This window comes from Elephas maximus, chromosome 8 (genome assembly GCF_024166365.1).
Source record: "Elephas maximus indicus isolate mEleMax1 chromosome 8, mEleMax1 primary haplotype, whole genome shotgun sequence".
Taxonomy (NCBI): domain Eukaryota; kingdom Metazoa; phylum Chordata; class Mammalia; order Proboscidea; family Elephantidae; genus Elephas; species Elephas maximus.
In genome coordinates, this window is record NC_064826.1 from 85,833,302 (window position 1) to 85,851,319 (window position 18,018).

Here is an 18,018-nt window from a genome sequence, read left to right on the forward strand (position 1 = left end):
ACTGTTCTCCTTTTTCATGTTATGGCACACTCAGAAACAATAATGATATTTCCTAGCACGCTGGGTAGATCCAAGAGGAGGGGACCTGTCTGGGGCTCCAGCTGCCTCAGGCCTCATTCTAGGGTGGGGGATCTACTTTTGTGTTATGCTTCAGGAATGTTGGGACCAAAAATATGGCAGTTCTATAGTTTCCAAGTTTCTTATGTCCCAGAATATCTTATCTTCAACCTCTATCACTTTAGGTGGCCTGATGGTACAGTGGTTAAGAGCCTGGCTGCCAGCCAAAAAAGTCAACAATTTGAATCCACCAGCTGTTCCTTGGAAATCCTATGGGGCATTTCTACTCTGTCTTATAGGATCGCTATGAATTGGAATCGACTCAACGGCAACGGGTTATGGTATTTGTTTGGTTGGTGTGTTTCTTCCTTGAAAGGGTTTAGGCTCTGCCCTGTTCCAGCAGCCACATATCCCCATTAACCTGGAAAGACAAAGCCAAAGGTAGCCTTTTCCCATGTTATTTATTCATTGTCAACTAGCTACATGGGCAGCGGGGGTGGGGGTGGGGGGAGCAAATTAGTAAGAGCTTTTTTGGGAGGCAAAGGAGTACAGGTATAAAGTTGGGATTTAAACAGAAAATCATTTTACAAACAGTTAAATGGAAGATTTACAAATATCCATTAAAAAAAGACAGTAGCCTCTGAGGGTAATACAGAGTACAATCAATTAGCAACTTCCGACCGTTGCATTCCCCGAAACCAGAGTCTCTGGAAACGGTTCGCATCTTAGGCTGCCACCATTTGTAGATAACTGATGTGATACGTATTTCCAATGCAGAAAAATAAACACTGTGGCCAAGAAACGGATTGATACAATGACAAGGAAAATTAAGCACATGAAAATAGCCATCATCTTGTAGCAAAAATAGATTTGTAGAGATGTTAATATCAAAATTAAAGACATTCAAATAAATTATGCTGATACATTGGAACTATCCATTCTAAGATCATAAGAACAACTGTTTATCGCTCCTACTCATAACTAAAAGGTCTGGGGAAATTCTACCATAGCTGGAAGGCATACTATACTTGTAGTCTACGTAGTAGGCCTACATCAAGGCTCAACAGCCAAACTAAGACTTTATTATTTTTCTCTTAGGCTTGACACCTTCAATAGCAGCAGAAGACCACTTATCATAAATCTGGAAAATGCAGACTAGGGATAATGCTTGAAGCCCAAGCAAATGATTTATTGGAAGTAATTCAAAGCAGAATATGAGAAAAGCAGCAGTCCAAATGAAGTAAACATTTAAAAAATAATAATAATAAGTTTTTATATATTTTTTTCATCCCAAGAGAGTCCCACAGGAAGCTCATGAAGACAATGGGGCTGTGGGGCATTCTAGGAACTTGACAGATAACTGGACTGTTGTCTAACGTGAACTCCATCTATTCAGTTAGTACCAGAATCAGCCTGGCTTCCAGGGATGAACTGCCTGGGGAGGCTGCACTGAGACCTCAGAACACATCTGACTCAGGAAAACGACCAGCTTTAAGTTGCTTTGGAGTCCCTTGGTGGTACAAATGGTTAATGCACTTGGCTACTAATGGAAAGGTTAGAGGTTCAAGTCCACCCAGAGGTGCCTTGGAAGAAATGCCTGGTGATCTACTTTTGAAAAACATCAGCCAACGAAAACCCTATGGAGCACAGTTCTACTCTGACACACATGAGGCCACCATGAGTTGGAGTCAGCCTGATAGGAACTGGTAGGTTGCTCTGAGACCTGGTAAGGAGCATATCTGCCCCACTTGCTACAAGAGTGACTTGTTTCTAAATGGCTTTCCTCCAGTTTGGGAAGTCATTAGCAGAACCAAAATCAAACCAAACCCATTGCTGTCAATTCCAACTCACAGTGACCCTACAGGACAGAGTTAGAACTGCCCCACAGAGTTTCCAAGGAGTGCCTGATGGATTCCAGCTGCCAACCTTCTGGTTAGCAGCTGTAGCATTTAACCACACCACCACCAGGGTTTCCATTAGCAGAACAAGGACGCCCAAAGTGCCACGTTATCAACTGCAAAAAATCCCTTTCCCCAGGTATCTATAATTCACCATTAAGTTGGGTAGGAATAATTAGGAATAAAACGGAGGTTAAAACATGTATCTCTAATGGTGCAGTGATTGGCATTATTTAATTGGGAGGCTCAAAGTCCAGAAAATTAAATTCTACCTCAATTCTTCCCAAACAGTGCCATGTTTCTGTTTTCTTCGTCGTAAAAACAGAAAATGTCCTTGTGATATAAATTAAGTGAAAAGGTGCTATTGAGAATAGGGACAAAAGAGGGGGGAAGAAAAGCCATTTTTCCCTCAAGCTAGTTTCAAGAATATAATAGCAGGATACATTGCTGAGATGTTTAAATGTCAGGAAAGCCCTTTATAGATGTTAGGTAGTAGACTAGTAGGTTTTTCCCCCACGTGTCTGTCAGTTTGTCATACCGTGGGGGCATGCGTGTTGCTGTGATGCTGGAAGCTATGCCACCGGTATAAAAAAAAAAATAGCTTGGTAAAATACAGGGTCAGTGGAAAAGAGAAGACCCTCAACGAGGTGGATTAACACAGTGGGTGCAACAACGGGCTCCAGCATAGCAACTGGAAGGATGGCGCAGGACCAGGCAGTGTTTCATTCTGTCGTGCACAGGGTCGCTATGAGTCGGAACCGACTCCACGGCACCTCACAACAACAACAGTAGGTTTTTAGATCTGTATGTAATTCTGTATCCTATTCTAATTCACAACCCCACCCCCATCTTAACTAAAATGACTACAGAGGAGATATTTGGTCCAGTTATCTGATCCCAAAATAAAGCATTAGAGGGACTGAAATAATAGCATGGGGACACTTAAAGAATTTCTAAGTACTGCATGACATAGCTACATCCATTCAGGCTGTAGGTTTTGTCGTTTTCTTTTTTGAGCCAGCCTCTGGAGCGGGCCTATGTCATAGCCAATATTACTAAAATTCTCCGTTTTCTCTCATGTTGTAAAAACTAGACTTGTTTTCTGCTTGAGTACCCTGAAATCTACATGCAGCATCCTTGTGTCTGTGAGCAGAGTTTGGATGGGTGCTTTAAAAAGACAAGAACAAAGAATACGACAAAGAATGAGACTGCGTCACTCAACTGCTTAGAAATGGAAATGAGATGCACATTGTATTCATCCTGATGTCTAGATAAAGGGGAATAAATGAATCCAATATTCAATCAGTCATTTAATGTTTTAAGATGCCAGTCACTTGCAGATTCTAAAAGGCTACTGATCCAGTTTAAATAACTCTCCATTTTGAAAACGTGATACTGTCCTACTGGTTGGTTATTCAGGTGACATTGAAAAATTATGCATTCTTTTTCTGCTAGTTATTCTCCTCTTCATTCATAGCATCCCACATGCTCTGAGATTCTTCAAATAACTAAAAACAATTTTCTGGAGACATCTTCTAACCACATCATTATACTTTATATTCCATAGGATTGTTACCGACATTAGAGTAAGAAAAAAATTTTTTTTTTTTTTTTCTAGAAGGCTTGAAAATCAGGCTTTGGTTTTAATGTAATCTGGAATTGAATTGATAACCCAATTCAACTACTGCACAAATTATATTATTGTAATTTGAGATAACACATTTAAAAAGACAAAATTTTCCCTGTCAGTAATTTTAATTCCTATTATTTGAGACCGCTGCAAAACTCACAAAAGACTGATATGGGTAAGTGTAGGGAAGGGGAAGAAGACACTTAGAGCTTTATCAGAGCACGAACAGTACAAAGGGAGAACATCCATTCTCTACATTTGTCTATAAGGCAGATGGTCAGACTTTTTATACAAGATCTGAAATATGGTGCTTGGTAAGAGGTAGAAAATACTAAAATAGTATTTAAGAAAAACATGTTCAGTTCTTTAAAACAATCAGTTCTCTTGCTACCCTTGTAGAAAGTCAAATTGCTGTGTGGAATGCACTCTATGTTTTATATTTAACTGTGGACGTTCCACACTCAAGAGAGATGTGGTCTGTCAGGAGGGGCTGCAAGGGTAGGGTGGGAAGCAGGAAATAGTTTCTTAACTTGTCAAGGATTCAGCTCTCACTGAAGAGAACTTTCCCATTGCCTCTCCAGGATGTCCTACGGCGTTTAATTAATGGGGCAACAGGGTACACTTTTGCACATAAGGCAACAGAACCATGAGCACAAATGCTTCCTTCTTCTTTCAGAAGGTGCTATATCCACTTTCTATAAAAACATATACTCCATTAACCCTATACCATCCCTCAATCACAAAACGCAAATAGCAGGATTCTGCAGATTCCAGCACCAGCAGAATTGTTCTGTGTGAGCAATTCAAGAGCTGTCTGAGGCAAAAAGATCCCTGAGCTACCAAGTTAAACTTGGATAGCTTACGCATGGGTGAGTACCCCTGGGTATTTTTCTGATTTCTTAATGAACCTGGGGGAAATTGACTTTTTTTTTCTCCAACATAATTCTATAAGGCATAACTTTCATTTGAATTTTCCCTAACCTTTGGAAAATTAGTGTTAAAGCTTCTTTTTTAACCCACACATTAACACTCAATCTTCATTTTTATTAAATAGTTCATATATAAAAAGAAATATCAAGGTGTTCTACATTCATATAAACAGTCATGATAACTTTTGGAATTGTAAAGAAACCCACTGAAGAAAATATATACTTAAATACAACGATAAGATAAACACAACTGATCATTCTAGATAATATCTTTGAAATATACAGACAGATTTGTGCTGCTTCAGAAAGCAAACGTGAGAAGCACACTGATGTATCTTTCTTCTTTGTTCCTCTTTCACCACAAGACAGGATGGTCCAGCTTGGAAAAACCAAGATCTTTTCTAAGTTCCAAATAGGTGCCGTTGCTCACCCAAGAATCATCATCGGATTTCCTGTCAAACAAACAACTTCTTGAGGACTCTTAAAAGTATTCTCATATCTCATTCTTTCCCTTTTTTTCCTCCCTCCTCTTTATTCCTTCCTCCTCCAGGACATCATTCTCACATGTGTTCAATGTCCCTGATAGTCCAGTAATGAGACAGTGAAGGAACTGGAAGCTGGGAAACTTTGTTACTTCTAGCTTTAACTTTTCAAACATAAAAACAAACAAAACAGTTGCATCGAATCAGTTCTGACCAATGATGATCCCATGTGTGTTAGAGTAGAAATGTGCTCCATAGGGGTTTCGATGGCTGAATTTTTGGAAGTAGAGCACCAGGCCCTTCTTCCAAGGCACCTCTGGGTAGACTTGAACCTCCAACCTTTCGGTTAGCAGCCAAGTGTGGTAACCATTTGCACCACCGAGGCCTCCTTGCCCCTTTCAAAAACTGTGAAAGTGGTGCTTCTGAGAGAAAGGGGGCAGGGGGAGAGTTTGTTGTATGTAAAATTGGCTGGGATTAGACTAGCAGGTTTTTCCCCCACGTGTCTGTCAGTTTGTCATACCGTGGGGGCATGCGTGTTGCTGTGATGCTGGAAGCTATGCCACCGGTATAAAAAAAAAAAATAGCTTGGTAAAATACAGGGTCAGTGGAAAATAAACCTTGGGTGTGATTATGCCGCTACATATCAACTAGGTCGTTCCATATGAAGTGATAAGTTAACATAAAAAAGGGAATTGGAAGCCATAACAGTCTGGAGAGAATAACCTTGGTTCACTAGTCTTTGAACAGAAAATATATTACGTACATCAAAATCCAAAATGTACAAAATGCTATGTAGTTAGAAGTTTTCTTCCTGTAGCTCTCTCCCAGCCTCTCAGTCCTTCTCTTCAGAGGCCATGATGTTATCACCTAGGTTCTTTCTGAGATATGTAGTGCACACGTGTATGCACAGCCTCTACCCCACTCCCATTTTTTACACAACGGTAGTACATAGAGAGTTCTACCCCTTGATTTTCACATGATAATATACATTGAAATCTTTTCCCATGAGTACAGTAAGGCAGGTGTCAGCAAACTATGGCCCATGGGCCAAATCTAGCCTTCTGCCTATTTTTGTAATAATGTGTTATTGGATGGAACACAGCCATAACAATCAGCCATTGAAAACCCTGTGGATGTTTTCATGCTAAATGGTGGGGTTGAGTCATTGCTACAGAGACTTTATGGCCCATAAAGCCAAAAATATTTACTATGTGAGCCTTTAGAAGAAAAATTCGGTGCTCCCAACAATAAGAGATTCTTCATTTTCTTTTTAAATAGTTGCATGATATTCCACTGTATGGATGGGCTGCACAATTTAGCTAATAGGTATTCTACTGATAGGCATTTAGGTTGTTTTCAATCTTTTGCTATTATAAACAGAGCATATGTTATTTTGTAAGTGTGGAGTATAAAACCAAGACCAAACTCACTGCCATTGAGTCAATTTTGACTCAGAGCAACCCTATAGGACAGAGTAGAACTACCCTATAGAGTTTCCAAGGAGCGCTTAGTGGATTTGAACTGCTGACCTTTTGGTTAGCAGCCCTAGCACTTAACCACTACGCCACCAGTGTGGAGTATAGTTACATTAAAAATTCCTGTAAATAGAACTGGTGTATCAAAGAGTGTGTACATTTGTAATTTTGAACTTTATTGCTAAAATGCCTTCTTATATGTTTTACAGTATAGCACTTTCTAACAACAAAAGTGGAAAGTGTCTGTTTTCCCACACTCTTAGGAACATAGATTTTTATCACACTTTTTCACCTATTTCAATAAAGGGATGTGCTTAAAATGAGCCTGTCTGCATAAAAGACGCCTCTCTATACAGCCAAACCAAATCAATTGCCATTGAGTCAATTCCAACTCATGGCGACCCCCTGTGTTGCAGAGTAGAACTGTGCTCCATAGGGTTTTTACGGCTGTGATCTTTTGGAAGCAGATTGCCAGGGCTTTCTTCCAAGGCACCATTGAGTGGATGTGAACCACCAAATTTTTGGTTAGTGCTTGGGTACTTAATGGTTTGTATCACCCAGGGATGCAAAGGGGCCCTATTCTGCCTGAACTGCAAGCTTCACTTGAAATCTCCAGTGATGTTTTCACTCTTTCTCAGTAAATGTTCATGGTAAGTGGTAACACTCAGTGAGTGTTAATGGTAACATCCAAGTTCCCAAGTTCCAAGCAGGACTACTACTGCTGAACAACTCTCAGTTTTTGGCCAATTTTTTACTTTCCTGCTCAAATAATACCATGATAATTTTATAATCCAAAGGAAGAAGAGTCATGGCCAACTCTGCTGCCATTTTTATATGGATGGGATCAGAGCCTACATAAATTTTACATTTTGCATGTAGATGTTAATTCATTTCCCATAGTGCTCAAAAGACGTGAGGTCATTTGTGATGTGTTCACATTAGTCCTTGACACAGCTTGGTTACTCACAATTTTTAACGATTCTAAAAAATACTGTAATGAACATCTTTATAAATGTAGATTTTCCTTTTTTAAAAATGAAACTTATTGATTTATGAAAGAAAAGTGAAAAAAAAAAAAAAAGAACTGACCTGCTTAAGGGTATACGTATGTACCTATCAATTACTCAGTTTGTTAATCTATCTCTGGCCTTTCACAAAAAAGAATTTAAGGTGTCTATCCCATTTTTTAAATGTTTAAACAATATTATGCATGTTTTGAAATGAGGCTCTGGCCAGTTGATCTTCAATCTGTTCATGTTCTGAGTTTGCGGAAACTATCAGAAGAGATTTGACGTACTCCACAACTACTTTATGGAAAAGAGTATTACATTTTTGGAATAAAACATTAATTGTTACTACTTTGTTGTTTGGAATGCATATTTTATTATTGATAATGTTGCCCATTAAACCAAAACAAAATCAAACCTAAAAAAAAAATGGCTACCTTGAAAGCAAGACTGGAATGGAAGGGGTAGGACAGGGGCTTGCTGCTTTTCTACACGTGTCTGTTTCCACTTTGATTTTTAAAAAAATGAACAAATGACCAAGCTCTAGTCCAGAACATTCCACTGGGTCTGTCAACAAATGACCTACATTCCTGGGCCTTCCTTTCTTATCAGTGAAAATAAAAAGTGAGGAGTTGGATGATCTCTGATACACCTCCTAAATCCGTGAGTCTGTTTTTTAACAAGACTTTTTTAGCAAGTTATTTTTAAAATAATTTTAAAGATCCAAATCTAAGCTCACATGTAATGGGACTTCTGCAATTTAAGAATTAGACTCTTTGGAATTTCCATTTTGGTTACCAGTGGAGTGATTATTAATTATCTCTGTTGTTTTGTTCAATATGTCTACATGGGTAACCAAGCTTGGATACAAATTTAATAAACTGGCTTGGAACTGGGAGCCAGGTTCAGGCAGTCTTTCCTTGCTTCTTCCAAAAAAGAAGACACTACATCTGCCCAAGAAGAATGCCAGGAAGGGTATGCCCAAAGGCAAACACCCTTAGACATTCAGTTCCCAGAACAGCTGAGAGGTTTTACCACTCTGAAGCAGGAAATACACTGAGAACACTCTCATCCAGAGAGAGGACCCTCCTATTCACTCTCTTCACACCAAAAGCATCAAATGTGGTCAGTACCTATCAGCCAATGACCCACACAGTCCACGCACACACCTGAAAAACCGGGGCTGGTGTTCCAAGTTATTTTCTTCTAGCACCCGCCGCCGTTCTCTCTGTAGCTGTTCAATCCTCTGCTTTTGTATTTCAGCTTCTTCTAAGTTCCCTTCTTCTAGAAACCTGAAGCATTGAGGAAAAAATGAACGAATTTCAATTTCAAGAAAACAAGAACTCCTACTAAACTTGCATGTATCTTAGATTCTCAAAATGCTTTCTCATGTGTAAGACCCGTCTCTCAACACTTAAAATGGTATTTTGAGGTAGTTAGGAAAGATATCACTTTTTTCAATTGGTGATATATTTAAATGGTTCAAAAAATACATGTAAGCAGGAATTTGGGGTAAAGCTTCTCTCTCACTCCTATCTCTAATTCCACTTATTTTTCCTCCATCCCACCCACTTTTACCTTCCTACCTCAGGTAACCCGTTGTTATTAGTTTCATGTGCATGCTTCTAGAGATTCTTTATGCATATATAAGCAAACCCTAATATATATTTTTACCCACTCCTTTTAAAAAGAAATAAATGGTAGCATGTTACATATACTGTCTGTACCTTGGTTTTTTATTTAACTTTTTACTTAACAATGTATCTTGGATTTATATATCAAGTATATAGACATCTCCATCTTTTTAAATAGCTGCATAATATTCCATCATGTGAATGTATCCTATTTAAACAATTCTCTATTGATAGACATTGGGTTGCACCCCAATTTTTTATTTTATTGTATTTTTTGTTCCTAAATTTTTAATGTTGCAATTAATGCCACAATGAATGGCCTTGTACATCTCCCATTTTCCACTGGGTAAGCATAGCTGAAGGAGAAATTTCTAGAAGTGGAATTGCTGGGTTAAAGGGTATGAGAATTTGTAATTTAAATATTACCAAATTGCCCTTTATGGAGGTCATAGCAATTTACATTATCCCCCAGCAATGCTGTAAGGGTGTCTGAGTCTCCCATAGCCTAGGCCTAGTATGTTGAAGTTTTGCCAATCTGGTAAGTTAAAAAATGGTTTATCAATGTGGTTTCAAAAATTTGTGTTTTTCATATCAGTTGGATTCCTCCATACCAACAAAGAGAACGTTGAAGAGGAAATTGTCAAATGAATACCATTTACAGTAGCCCCCAAGAAGATAAAACACTTAGGAATAAATCTTACTAGAGACGAAAAGGGCCTATACAAAGAAAACTACAACACACTACTGCAAGAAACCAAAAGAGACCTACGTAAGTGCACAAACATACCTTGCTCATGGATATGAAGACTTAACATTGTAAAAATGTCTATTCTACCAAAAGTGATCTACAGATTCAATGCAATTCAGATCCAAATTCCAACAACATTTTTTAATGAGGTGGAGAAACAAATCACCAACTTCATATGGAAGGGAAAGAGGCCCCGGATAAGAAAAGCATTACTGAAAAAGAAGAACAAAGTGGGAAGCCTCATACTACCTGATTTTAGAACCTATTATACTGCCACAGTAGTCAAAACAGCCTGGTACTGGTACAACAACAGATACATAGGCCAATGGAACAGAATCAAGAATCCAGAAATAAATCCATCCACATATAAGCAGCTGATATTTGACAAAGGCCCAAAGTTAGTTAAATGGGGAAAAGACAGTCTCTTTGACAAATGGTGCTGGCATCACTGGATATCCATCTGCAAAAAAATGAAGCAAGACCCATACCTCACACCATGCACAAAATCTAATTAAAAATGGATCAAACACCTAAAAATAAAATCTAAAATGATAAAGATCATGGAAGAAAAAATAGGGACAATGCTAGGAGCCCTAATACATGGCATAAACAGTATATAAAGCATTACTAACAAGGCACAAACACCAGAAAAGAAACTAGGTAACTGGGAGTTCCTAAAAATCAAACACCTATGCTTATCCAAAGACTCCACCAAAAGAGTGAAAAGATTACCTACAGACTGGGAAAAAGTTTTTAGCTATGACATTTCTGATCAGTGTCTGATCTCTAAAATCTACATGATATTGCAAAACTCAACAACAAAAAGACAAATAACCCAATTAAAAAATGGGCAAAGGATATGAACAGGCATTTTACTAAAGATGACATTCAGGCAGCTAACGGATACATGAGGAAGTGCTCATGATCATTAGCCATTAGAGAAATGCAAATCAAAACTACAATGAGATTCCATCTCACTCCAACAAGGCTGGCATTAATCCAAAAAACACAAAATAATAAATGTTGGAGAGGTTGTGGAGAGACTGGAATACTTATAAACTACTGGTGGGAATGTAAAACGGTTCAGTCACCTTGGAAATCGATTTGGCGCTTCCTTAAAAAGCTAGAAATAGAACTACCATACGATCCAGCAATCCCATTCCTTGGAATACATCCTAGAGAAATAAGAGCCTTTACACAAACAGATATATGCACATCCATGTTCACTGCAGCACCGTTTACAACAGCAAAAAGATGAAAGCAACCAAGGTGCCCATCAACAGATGAACGGATAAATTATGGTATATTTGCACAATGGAATCCTATGCATTGATAAAGAACAGTGATGAATCTGTGAAACATTTCATAACATGGAGGAATCTGGAAGGCATTATGCTGAGTGAAATTAGTCAGTTGCAAAAGGACAAATATTGTATGAGACCACTATTACAAGAACTTGAGAAATAATTTAAACAGAGAAGAAAATATTCTTTGATTCTTTGGGGAGGGAGTAAGGGAGAGGGGTATTCACTAATTAGACAGTAGACAAGAACTATTTTAGGTGAAGGGAAAGACAACACACAGTACAGGAAAGGTCAGCACAACTGGACTAAACCAAAAACAAAGAAGTTTCCTGAATAAATCGAACACTTTGAAGGCCAGCACAGCAGGGGCAGAGGTTTGGGGACCATGGTTTCAGGGGACATCTAGGTCAATTGGCATAATTAAATCTATTAAGAATACATTCTGCATCGCACTTTGGAAAGTGGCATCTGGGGTTTTAAATGCTAGCATGCGGCCAAGATGCATCAGTTGGTCTCAACCCACCTAGAGCAAAGGAGAATGAAGAACACCAAAAACACAAGGTAATTATGAGCCCAAGAGACAGAAATGGCCACATAAACCAGGGACGACATTGGCCTGAGACCAGAACTAGATGGTGCCTGGCTACAACTGATAACTGCTCTGACAGGGAACACAACAGAGAACCCCTGAGGGAGCAGGAGAGCAGTGGGATGCAGACCTCAAGTTCTCATAAAAAGACCTAACTTAATGGTCTGACTGAGACTAGAAGGACCCTGGAGGTCTTAGTCCCCAGACCTTCTGTTAGCCCAAAACAGGAACCATTCCCAAAGCCAACTCTTCAGACCGGGACTGGACTGGACTATAGGATAGCGAATAATACTGGTGAGGATTGAGCTTCTTGGATCAAGTTGACACATGAGACTATGTGGGCAGCTCCTGTCTGGAGGGGAGAGGGGAAGGCAGAGGGGGATGAAGCTGGCTGAATGGACACAAATAGAGGCTGGTGAGAAGGAGTGTGCTGCCTCATTAGGGGGAGAGCAACTAGGAGCAGATAAAAAAATAGCTAGGTGTATATAAATTTTTTATGAGAGACTGACTTGAGTTGTAAACTTTTATTTAAAGCACAATAAAAATTAAAAAAAGAAAAAAAAATTTGTGTTTTTCATATGTTTAAGGGCCATCTGTATTTCCTATTTTGTGAAGGTCTGTTCTTTTTCCTATGTCTTTTTTTCTATAGGTTGATCTAATTCCTCTTGATTTCTAAAACCAATTCACAGTATGAGCGGCAAATATGTTTTCTCAGCCTGCCATTTATCTTTTGACTTTGGTTATACATTTTTATTTATTTTGCCCAAAACAATGTTTGTTTGTTTGTTTTTTAAAGAAGCCAATTTTATCAATCTTTTCTTTTTTGTCTCTGGTTTTTGAGTCTCAGTTAGAAAGTACATAGGGGAGAGAAAATTGTTTCCTTTTTACCAAGTAGAAAACTAAGGCTGAGGAAGATGAAAAGACTCATCATACGTCACACAGCGTGTTAGCAGCAAATCTAGGATCAGAAGTTAGACCTCAGTGCGCCAAGATGATTCAAATTCAGGGGTGGGGGAGGGTACCGGATGCTTCTCTCTCTTTCCAATAAATAGTAAGAAGGTAAGTCCTTCATTATTATACACAGTAAAACTAAAAATAAATACTTTTGGGGTCTTTTAATATAAATGGGGCTCTACAATGAATATAGTCCATGCAACACAAAGGCCTAGGCTAGGCCATGTTTTCCATATCACTGTTGCTTGAAGCTATAGTCACACCTGATGACATCAGCTACCTCTCTCAGGCTCCTCTGGGGACCTGGGGGCTGTTAATAAGAATTTTTGTAAAAAGTTTTACATTTTTGGAGAGAAAGACCTTCAAAGAAATCCTTACCTTTGGTCTGGTCTAAATCGAGTGTCAGTAGGTGGTAATAAAGACCTTGAGAATGGATCCACTTCATTTAATTCTAGTGCAAACTGTGTAAAGCCATAATATTGCTCATAGCCTTTGGGCATGGGATCTAAAAGAAAAATAAATTATTCATCCCTATCTTGCATTTCATTTACATTACATTTTAATTTCTTCATTTTTTTCATCTCTGGCCAACACTAATTTTTTTTTTTTTTTTTTCCTCTCACCTAAGCAAATACGTGCTGAATATTTCTTTACAAAGTTTCTTCTCTGGAAATTTTTTTTCTGTCTTACAGGGATAAGGCCTCCTTTGTCTGGGGCATATATTAAATTTATACAACGCTGTGAATTTTCATTGGATACTGGTTTATGCTAGAAAAATAACTTACTAAAATAATCATGTTAAAAAAGCTCTGGGTCTCTTACTTGACTAACAAGGCTCTCTCTCTCTCTAGAGAACCCATTTTTCATTTGAGGGGTGTCGAAGTCTCCCAAAACTCTCTCTAGCACCTAAAATAGTTCTGAAGCCCTAGCAGGGAGGTCAATAAATGTGAATTCTCTCCTTTTATTCCTGTCCTCCTTTTCAACAATTCTTGCCCTCCCACCCCCAATCTTAAATATCGAAGTTCAGAACCATCGGGAGTATTGCTCTATCTTGAATTCTAGATAAAAATAATACAATTACATGTTTGGTAAATTCGATCTAGACAAATAAAATCCACAATAGCTCTCACTATTGAGATACAAATGCAAATGCTTTCTCTGAACTCTTCTGTAGACCCATTTTTTGGGGGAGGGGAAGATTCAGAAGTTCTTTTTAACTAGTCTTGATTTCCTTATATCTTTAGCATGAAAGTAATAGAGAAGCTTCCTATTGAGCCTTTAAAAATCTATCCCTGCCCCCACCTCAGTAACCATTAAAAAAAAAAAAAAAAAAACCATTAGAGAGTGAAATTTGGTAGACTAAATAGCGACCTTCCAAAGATGCCCAGGTCCTAATCTCTGGAACCTGTGAATATATTACTTTACATGGCAAAAGGGACTTTGCCGATGTGATTAGGTTAAGGATCTTGAGATGCGGAGGGTTTTCTGGATTCCCTGGGTGGGTCCAATGTAATCACAAGGGTCTTTATAAGTGGAAGGTAGGTGGGTCAGATTCAGAAAGAGTGGAGAATGCTATTCTGCTGACTTTGAAGGTGGAGGAAGAGGCTATCAGCCAAGGAATGCTGGTGACCTCTAAAAGCCAGAAAAGGCAAGAAAATGGATTATCCCCTAGAGCCTCCCGAAGGAATACCAACAACTCAAGTTTTGGACTTCTGGCCTCCAGAATTGTAAGATAATACATTAGTTTTGTTTTAAGCCATTAAGTTTGTGTTAAGTTGTTACAGCAGCATAGGAATCTAATACACAAAGAAAGTGGTTTTTCTAAAAGATTGTCCAGAAATGCTCATGGCCAATACACAGACATAAAAGTCAATGAAACAGAATAACAACCACTTACAGAGCATTCCTTCATCCAGGTACTACTTTAAAACTCCAGAGAAGATGGTAGTTCTCATCTGTGACATACAGTTTAACCAAAAGAGAGGGCATATATTGTGGTTACCTAGTGCTGCCATAACACAAGATATCCCAAGTGGGTGGCTTTAAAGAACAGGTATTTTTTTCTCACAGTTCTAAAGGCTGAAAGTCCAAATCAGGGTCTTGGCCATATCAATTCCTTCCTTATCGGTAGTCCTGGGCATTCCTTGTTACTTGGTTTGTAGATGATCCTCACATGGCCTCGGTCTTCCCCATATGAACTGTCTCTGTGTCTAATCTGCCTTTGTAACTCAGAAGTGATTAGATTTAGAGCCTATCCTACTTGCGCATGATCTAATTAACATAACAAAAACCCTATTTCCAAACCGGATTAGATCCACAAGTTTAGGGGTTAGAATTCCAACACATATTTTTTGCGGGGGGGGGGGACACAATTCAGTCTATAACAGTGTACACCTCACTTGTAAAATCTCACATGTGTCTCTGAACCTCTGAAGTTAGGAAGAAGGCCAGGGCTGCTAATTCATTCTAGCTTCATGGCAACCTCTGTTAGGATGATGCAAGATGTGGTTGGTATCCATTGAAAGAAACATTGGTGGAAGCCTACTTTACAGCCATTTCCCTTTCTAACTTGCTAGTGCAGGCTGATGAGATGTAAAGACACATTTGCTGGGGGCCTCTGGAAAATATTTCATTCCTGAAAAAAGAGTCAGGAGAGAAGAAAGCTTTTATCTTCCCTCTTCCCTGCTTGGTGTGCTGTCACGTGGGGATATAGTATTGAATCGTGACATTTTACAACCATGAGGGGAAACATCATCAACACACTGGGAATGGCAGAATGTGTCCTTGACACAGGTACGTTGCCTAAACCACTCTGGGGCCACCCGTCTCCTCTCTTATTGTTAATAGCACACAACCTAATGGTTTAAGCCACTATTAGAATGATTTTCTTTTTTTATTTTTATCAGCCTAAAGCATCCTAACAGATGTACCTCAGAACAATGGTTTTAGAATATGACTATTACTTGAAAACAACATATTTATCCGATTGGAAGACGGACTAAGGTCTTAAAAATGTGGGGACACGTTGATGAAGGTTTGGGTTCCCTAACCCTCCTGGCTGCTTCAAAGTCTGTACATCCTTCTGGAATCACAAGAGAGATCAGAGTGGCCTATGGTGTTGGTGAACCTGGGGGGTCCTTAACTCTTATATAAACCCTAAGTCACTCTGCCTTTCCAAGGACACTTTTCTCTTTGTCCCTACTCTAAAATGACTGACATTCCTTTTTAGTGCCCAATATAGGCGCAGGAGTGATGTTCCGTGACTGTATTGACTGTAAGATTCCCACAGAGAATGATCAGGGATCAGCACTGGCTTCATTCCAGAATTAAGAACCCAGGACCTAGTAGCCCGATGGAGGTGTTGTAAAGAAGCATGACGATGAGTCTGAAATAGGATTAGATGAATGCAGTAAGGCTCAAGGCCTCTAGCATAGTCCAAAGGAGGTGCTGACTGGAGGACCTGAGTGGACACTGATGTCTGCCTGCTGTAGCTCCTCCTGCAGCACCCACCCGCCGACCCTTCGGCTGGGCTCATTAACCTGGACACTAACTTGCTCTCCAGACACAAGTGGACGAGGAGGGGCCACCACAGTAGATGCTTTCATGCCATTTCCCAAACAGTCGATGCACCGCTTTCCCACTCCTGTCAAACACTGTGCCTTCAATCTCGTGGGGGTTAGTGCTCCAGTATTTTGCCTGGAATTCAAAGAAGAGTTGTCTGGTCAGTACTTTGTGGTCAACTTACTTCAGATACTAAGAAAAGCAACAGAAAGGGAAACAGAGAGACTGTGCCACAAGAGTAGTCCTACACTGCATATACTTTTCCAGTTCTTGGTTCTCTTTTTTTAAATCATGCTTTTAGTTATTTAATACAAATAATAGTTAATCCTCTATTTGCAGTTTGAAACTCAATAACCAACATTTATGTAAGACAATTTCTTTTTTTCCTACTATAGCTTCAATAATGTAGGCAGGAAAGTCTCGTTTCCTCTCTTAGACATCTGCCAAGTCGTGTGGTTGGCCTTTACAGCCCCTGAGAGGAGGTGTTCCCCGGCTGTCACCGTGGCTCTGATTGTAACTTAATAGAAATTTAACTCATATAATTTCTTCTCTAAAGGAATTAGACAGAAACCAGTCAAGTTGGTTGTCCATCTTTCAGTTTCTTTGATTTTTTCCCCAAAACTAGGTTTGTTCAGCCAAGCCATAGGAACCTTATGTAACCTGTATTCGCATGATGTTTTTAGTTAGCATCTGAAAGGAAGACTTGCTGGTTCTATACAGTACCTCATTAGCGCCAGCAGAGGGAGCTCCAACTCCCTAGAGTTGAAATTTTCAAAACTCCCAATTACCTGGCTGTTCTTAAAATATCTCTATGAAAGAAAAGAAGGCATTTCTCTATAAATCAAAAAGTCTAGTACTATTTTCAATTAAAACAGTACCCATATTTGGCAACCAATAAAGTTGAGTGGCACTTTCAGGCCATATTTTGGAGGTTCAGCATTCCCATTCCAAGACTGGTAAAATGGGGATGAGACTGCAGACAGTGCAGAGCCTGTGACCATTGTGAGGGTGCTAGCTTTCACTCTGAGTAAGATGGAAGCTGTTGGAGGATTTTGGCCAAAGAAATGATGCGACATGACTAATGTTTTAAAAGGATCCCTCTGGGCTATTGCACTGAGGATAGACCTTATGAGAGTAAGGGTGGGAGCGGGGAGGCCAGAAGGAGGCCATGGCTGTGGTCCAGGTAAGAGACGTGGGGCTGGGACCAGAGGTGGGTCTGCTGGCACAAAGGTAATGGTGAAAAATTCCCCAAGATGTCCTATGCTCTGAGGCCCTGGCTCTGCTACAGCCCTTCAAAGGTCAGAGCTTACAAGGCCGCCTGGGTTACCTTGATAAAATTCACTTTGCAGTGGCAGGAATCGTCACTCAGGTTCTTGATGACTATCTCTCCGTAGTGCTCGATCCACCTCTGCCCGCTTAAGATGTTATGGATGCAGGAGGTCACTTTGTTCCACTCAAAATGATCTCCAAAGCTAAAAAGGAGGAAAAAGGGGACATAAGGATTCCAAGAAGAGCATTGGTATTTTATAAAATAATGAATTTTATAAAATTCATTGTAATGAATTCCTTGTTCCTTTATTAAGGGAACCAACACTGACTGGCTATTCTGCACTGGGCATCCCATGTGCTGTTATTCCCCAAGGAAGCATGCATGGCCAGAGAGGACGGCAATCAGACTTGTGGACCTGGGAGCAGGGAGAGGCTAGTGACGCCTGGAACGACCCACTCCCTCCTTTACAGAGGAAAACAC

General features: G+C 39.5%; 1 protein-coding gene across 4 annotated transcripts in view; it reads right to left on the reverse strand.

Annotated features, from left to right (window-relative positions):
• Window positions 1-505: 505 nt before the first annotated feature.
• Window positions 506-18,018, reverse strand: part of OSBPL3 (oxysterol binding protein like 3) — a 217,753-nt gene continuing 200,240 nt past the window's right edge. For all 4 annotated transcript variants that reach the window (XM_049894802.1, XM_049894799.1, XM_049894803.1 and 1 more), the window contains 5 exons: window positions 17,596-17,740; window positions 16,259-16,403; window positions 13,086-13,212; window positions 8,648-8,770; window positions 506-4,966 (listed from right to left, as the gene is read on the reverse strand). In XM_049894802.1, the coding sequence (XP_049750759.1) occupies window positions 4,870-4,966; window positions 8,648-8,770; window positions 13,086-13,212; window positions 16,259-16,403; window positions 17,596-17,740 (637 nt within the window). In that variant the 3' untranslated portion in view covers window positions 506-4,869. The remainder of the gene's footprint in view (window positions 4,967-8,647; window positions 8,771-13,085; window positions 13,213-16,258; window positions 16,404-17,595; window positions 17,741-18,018) is intronic.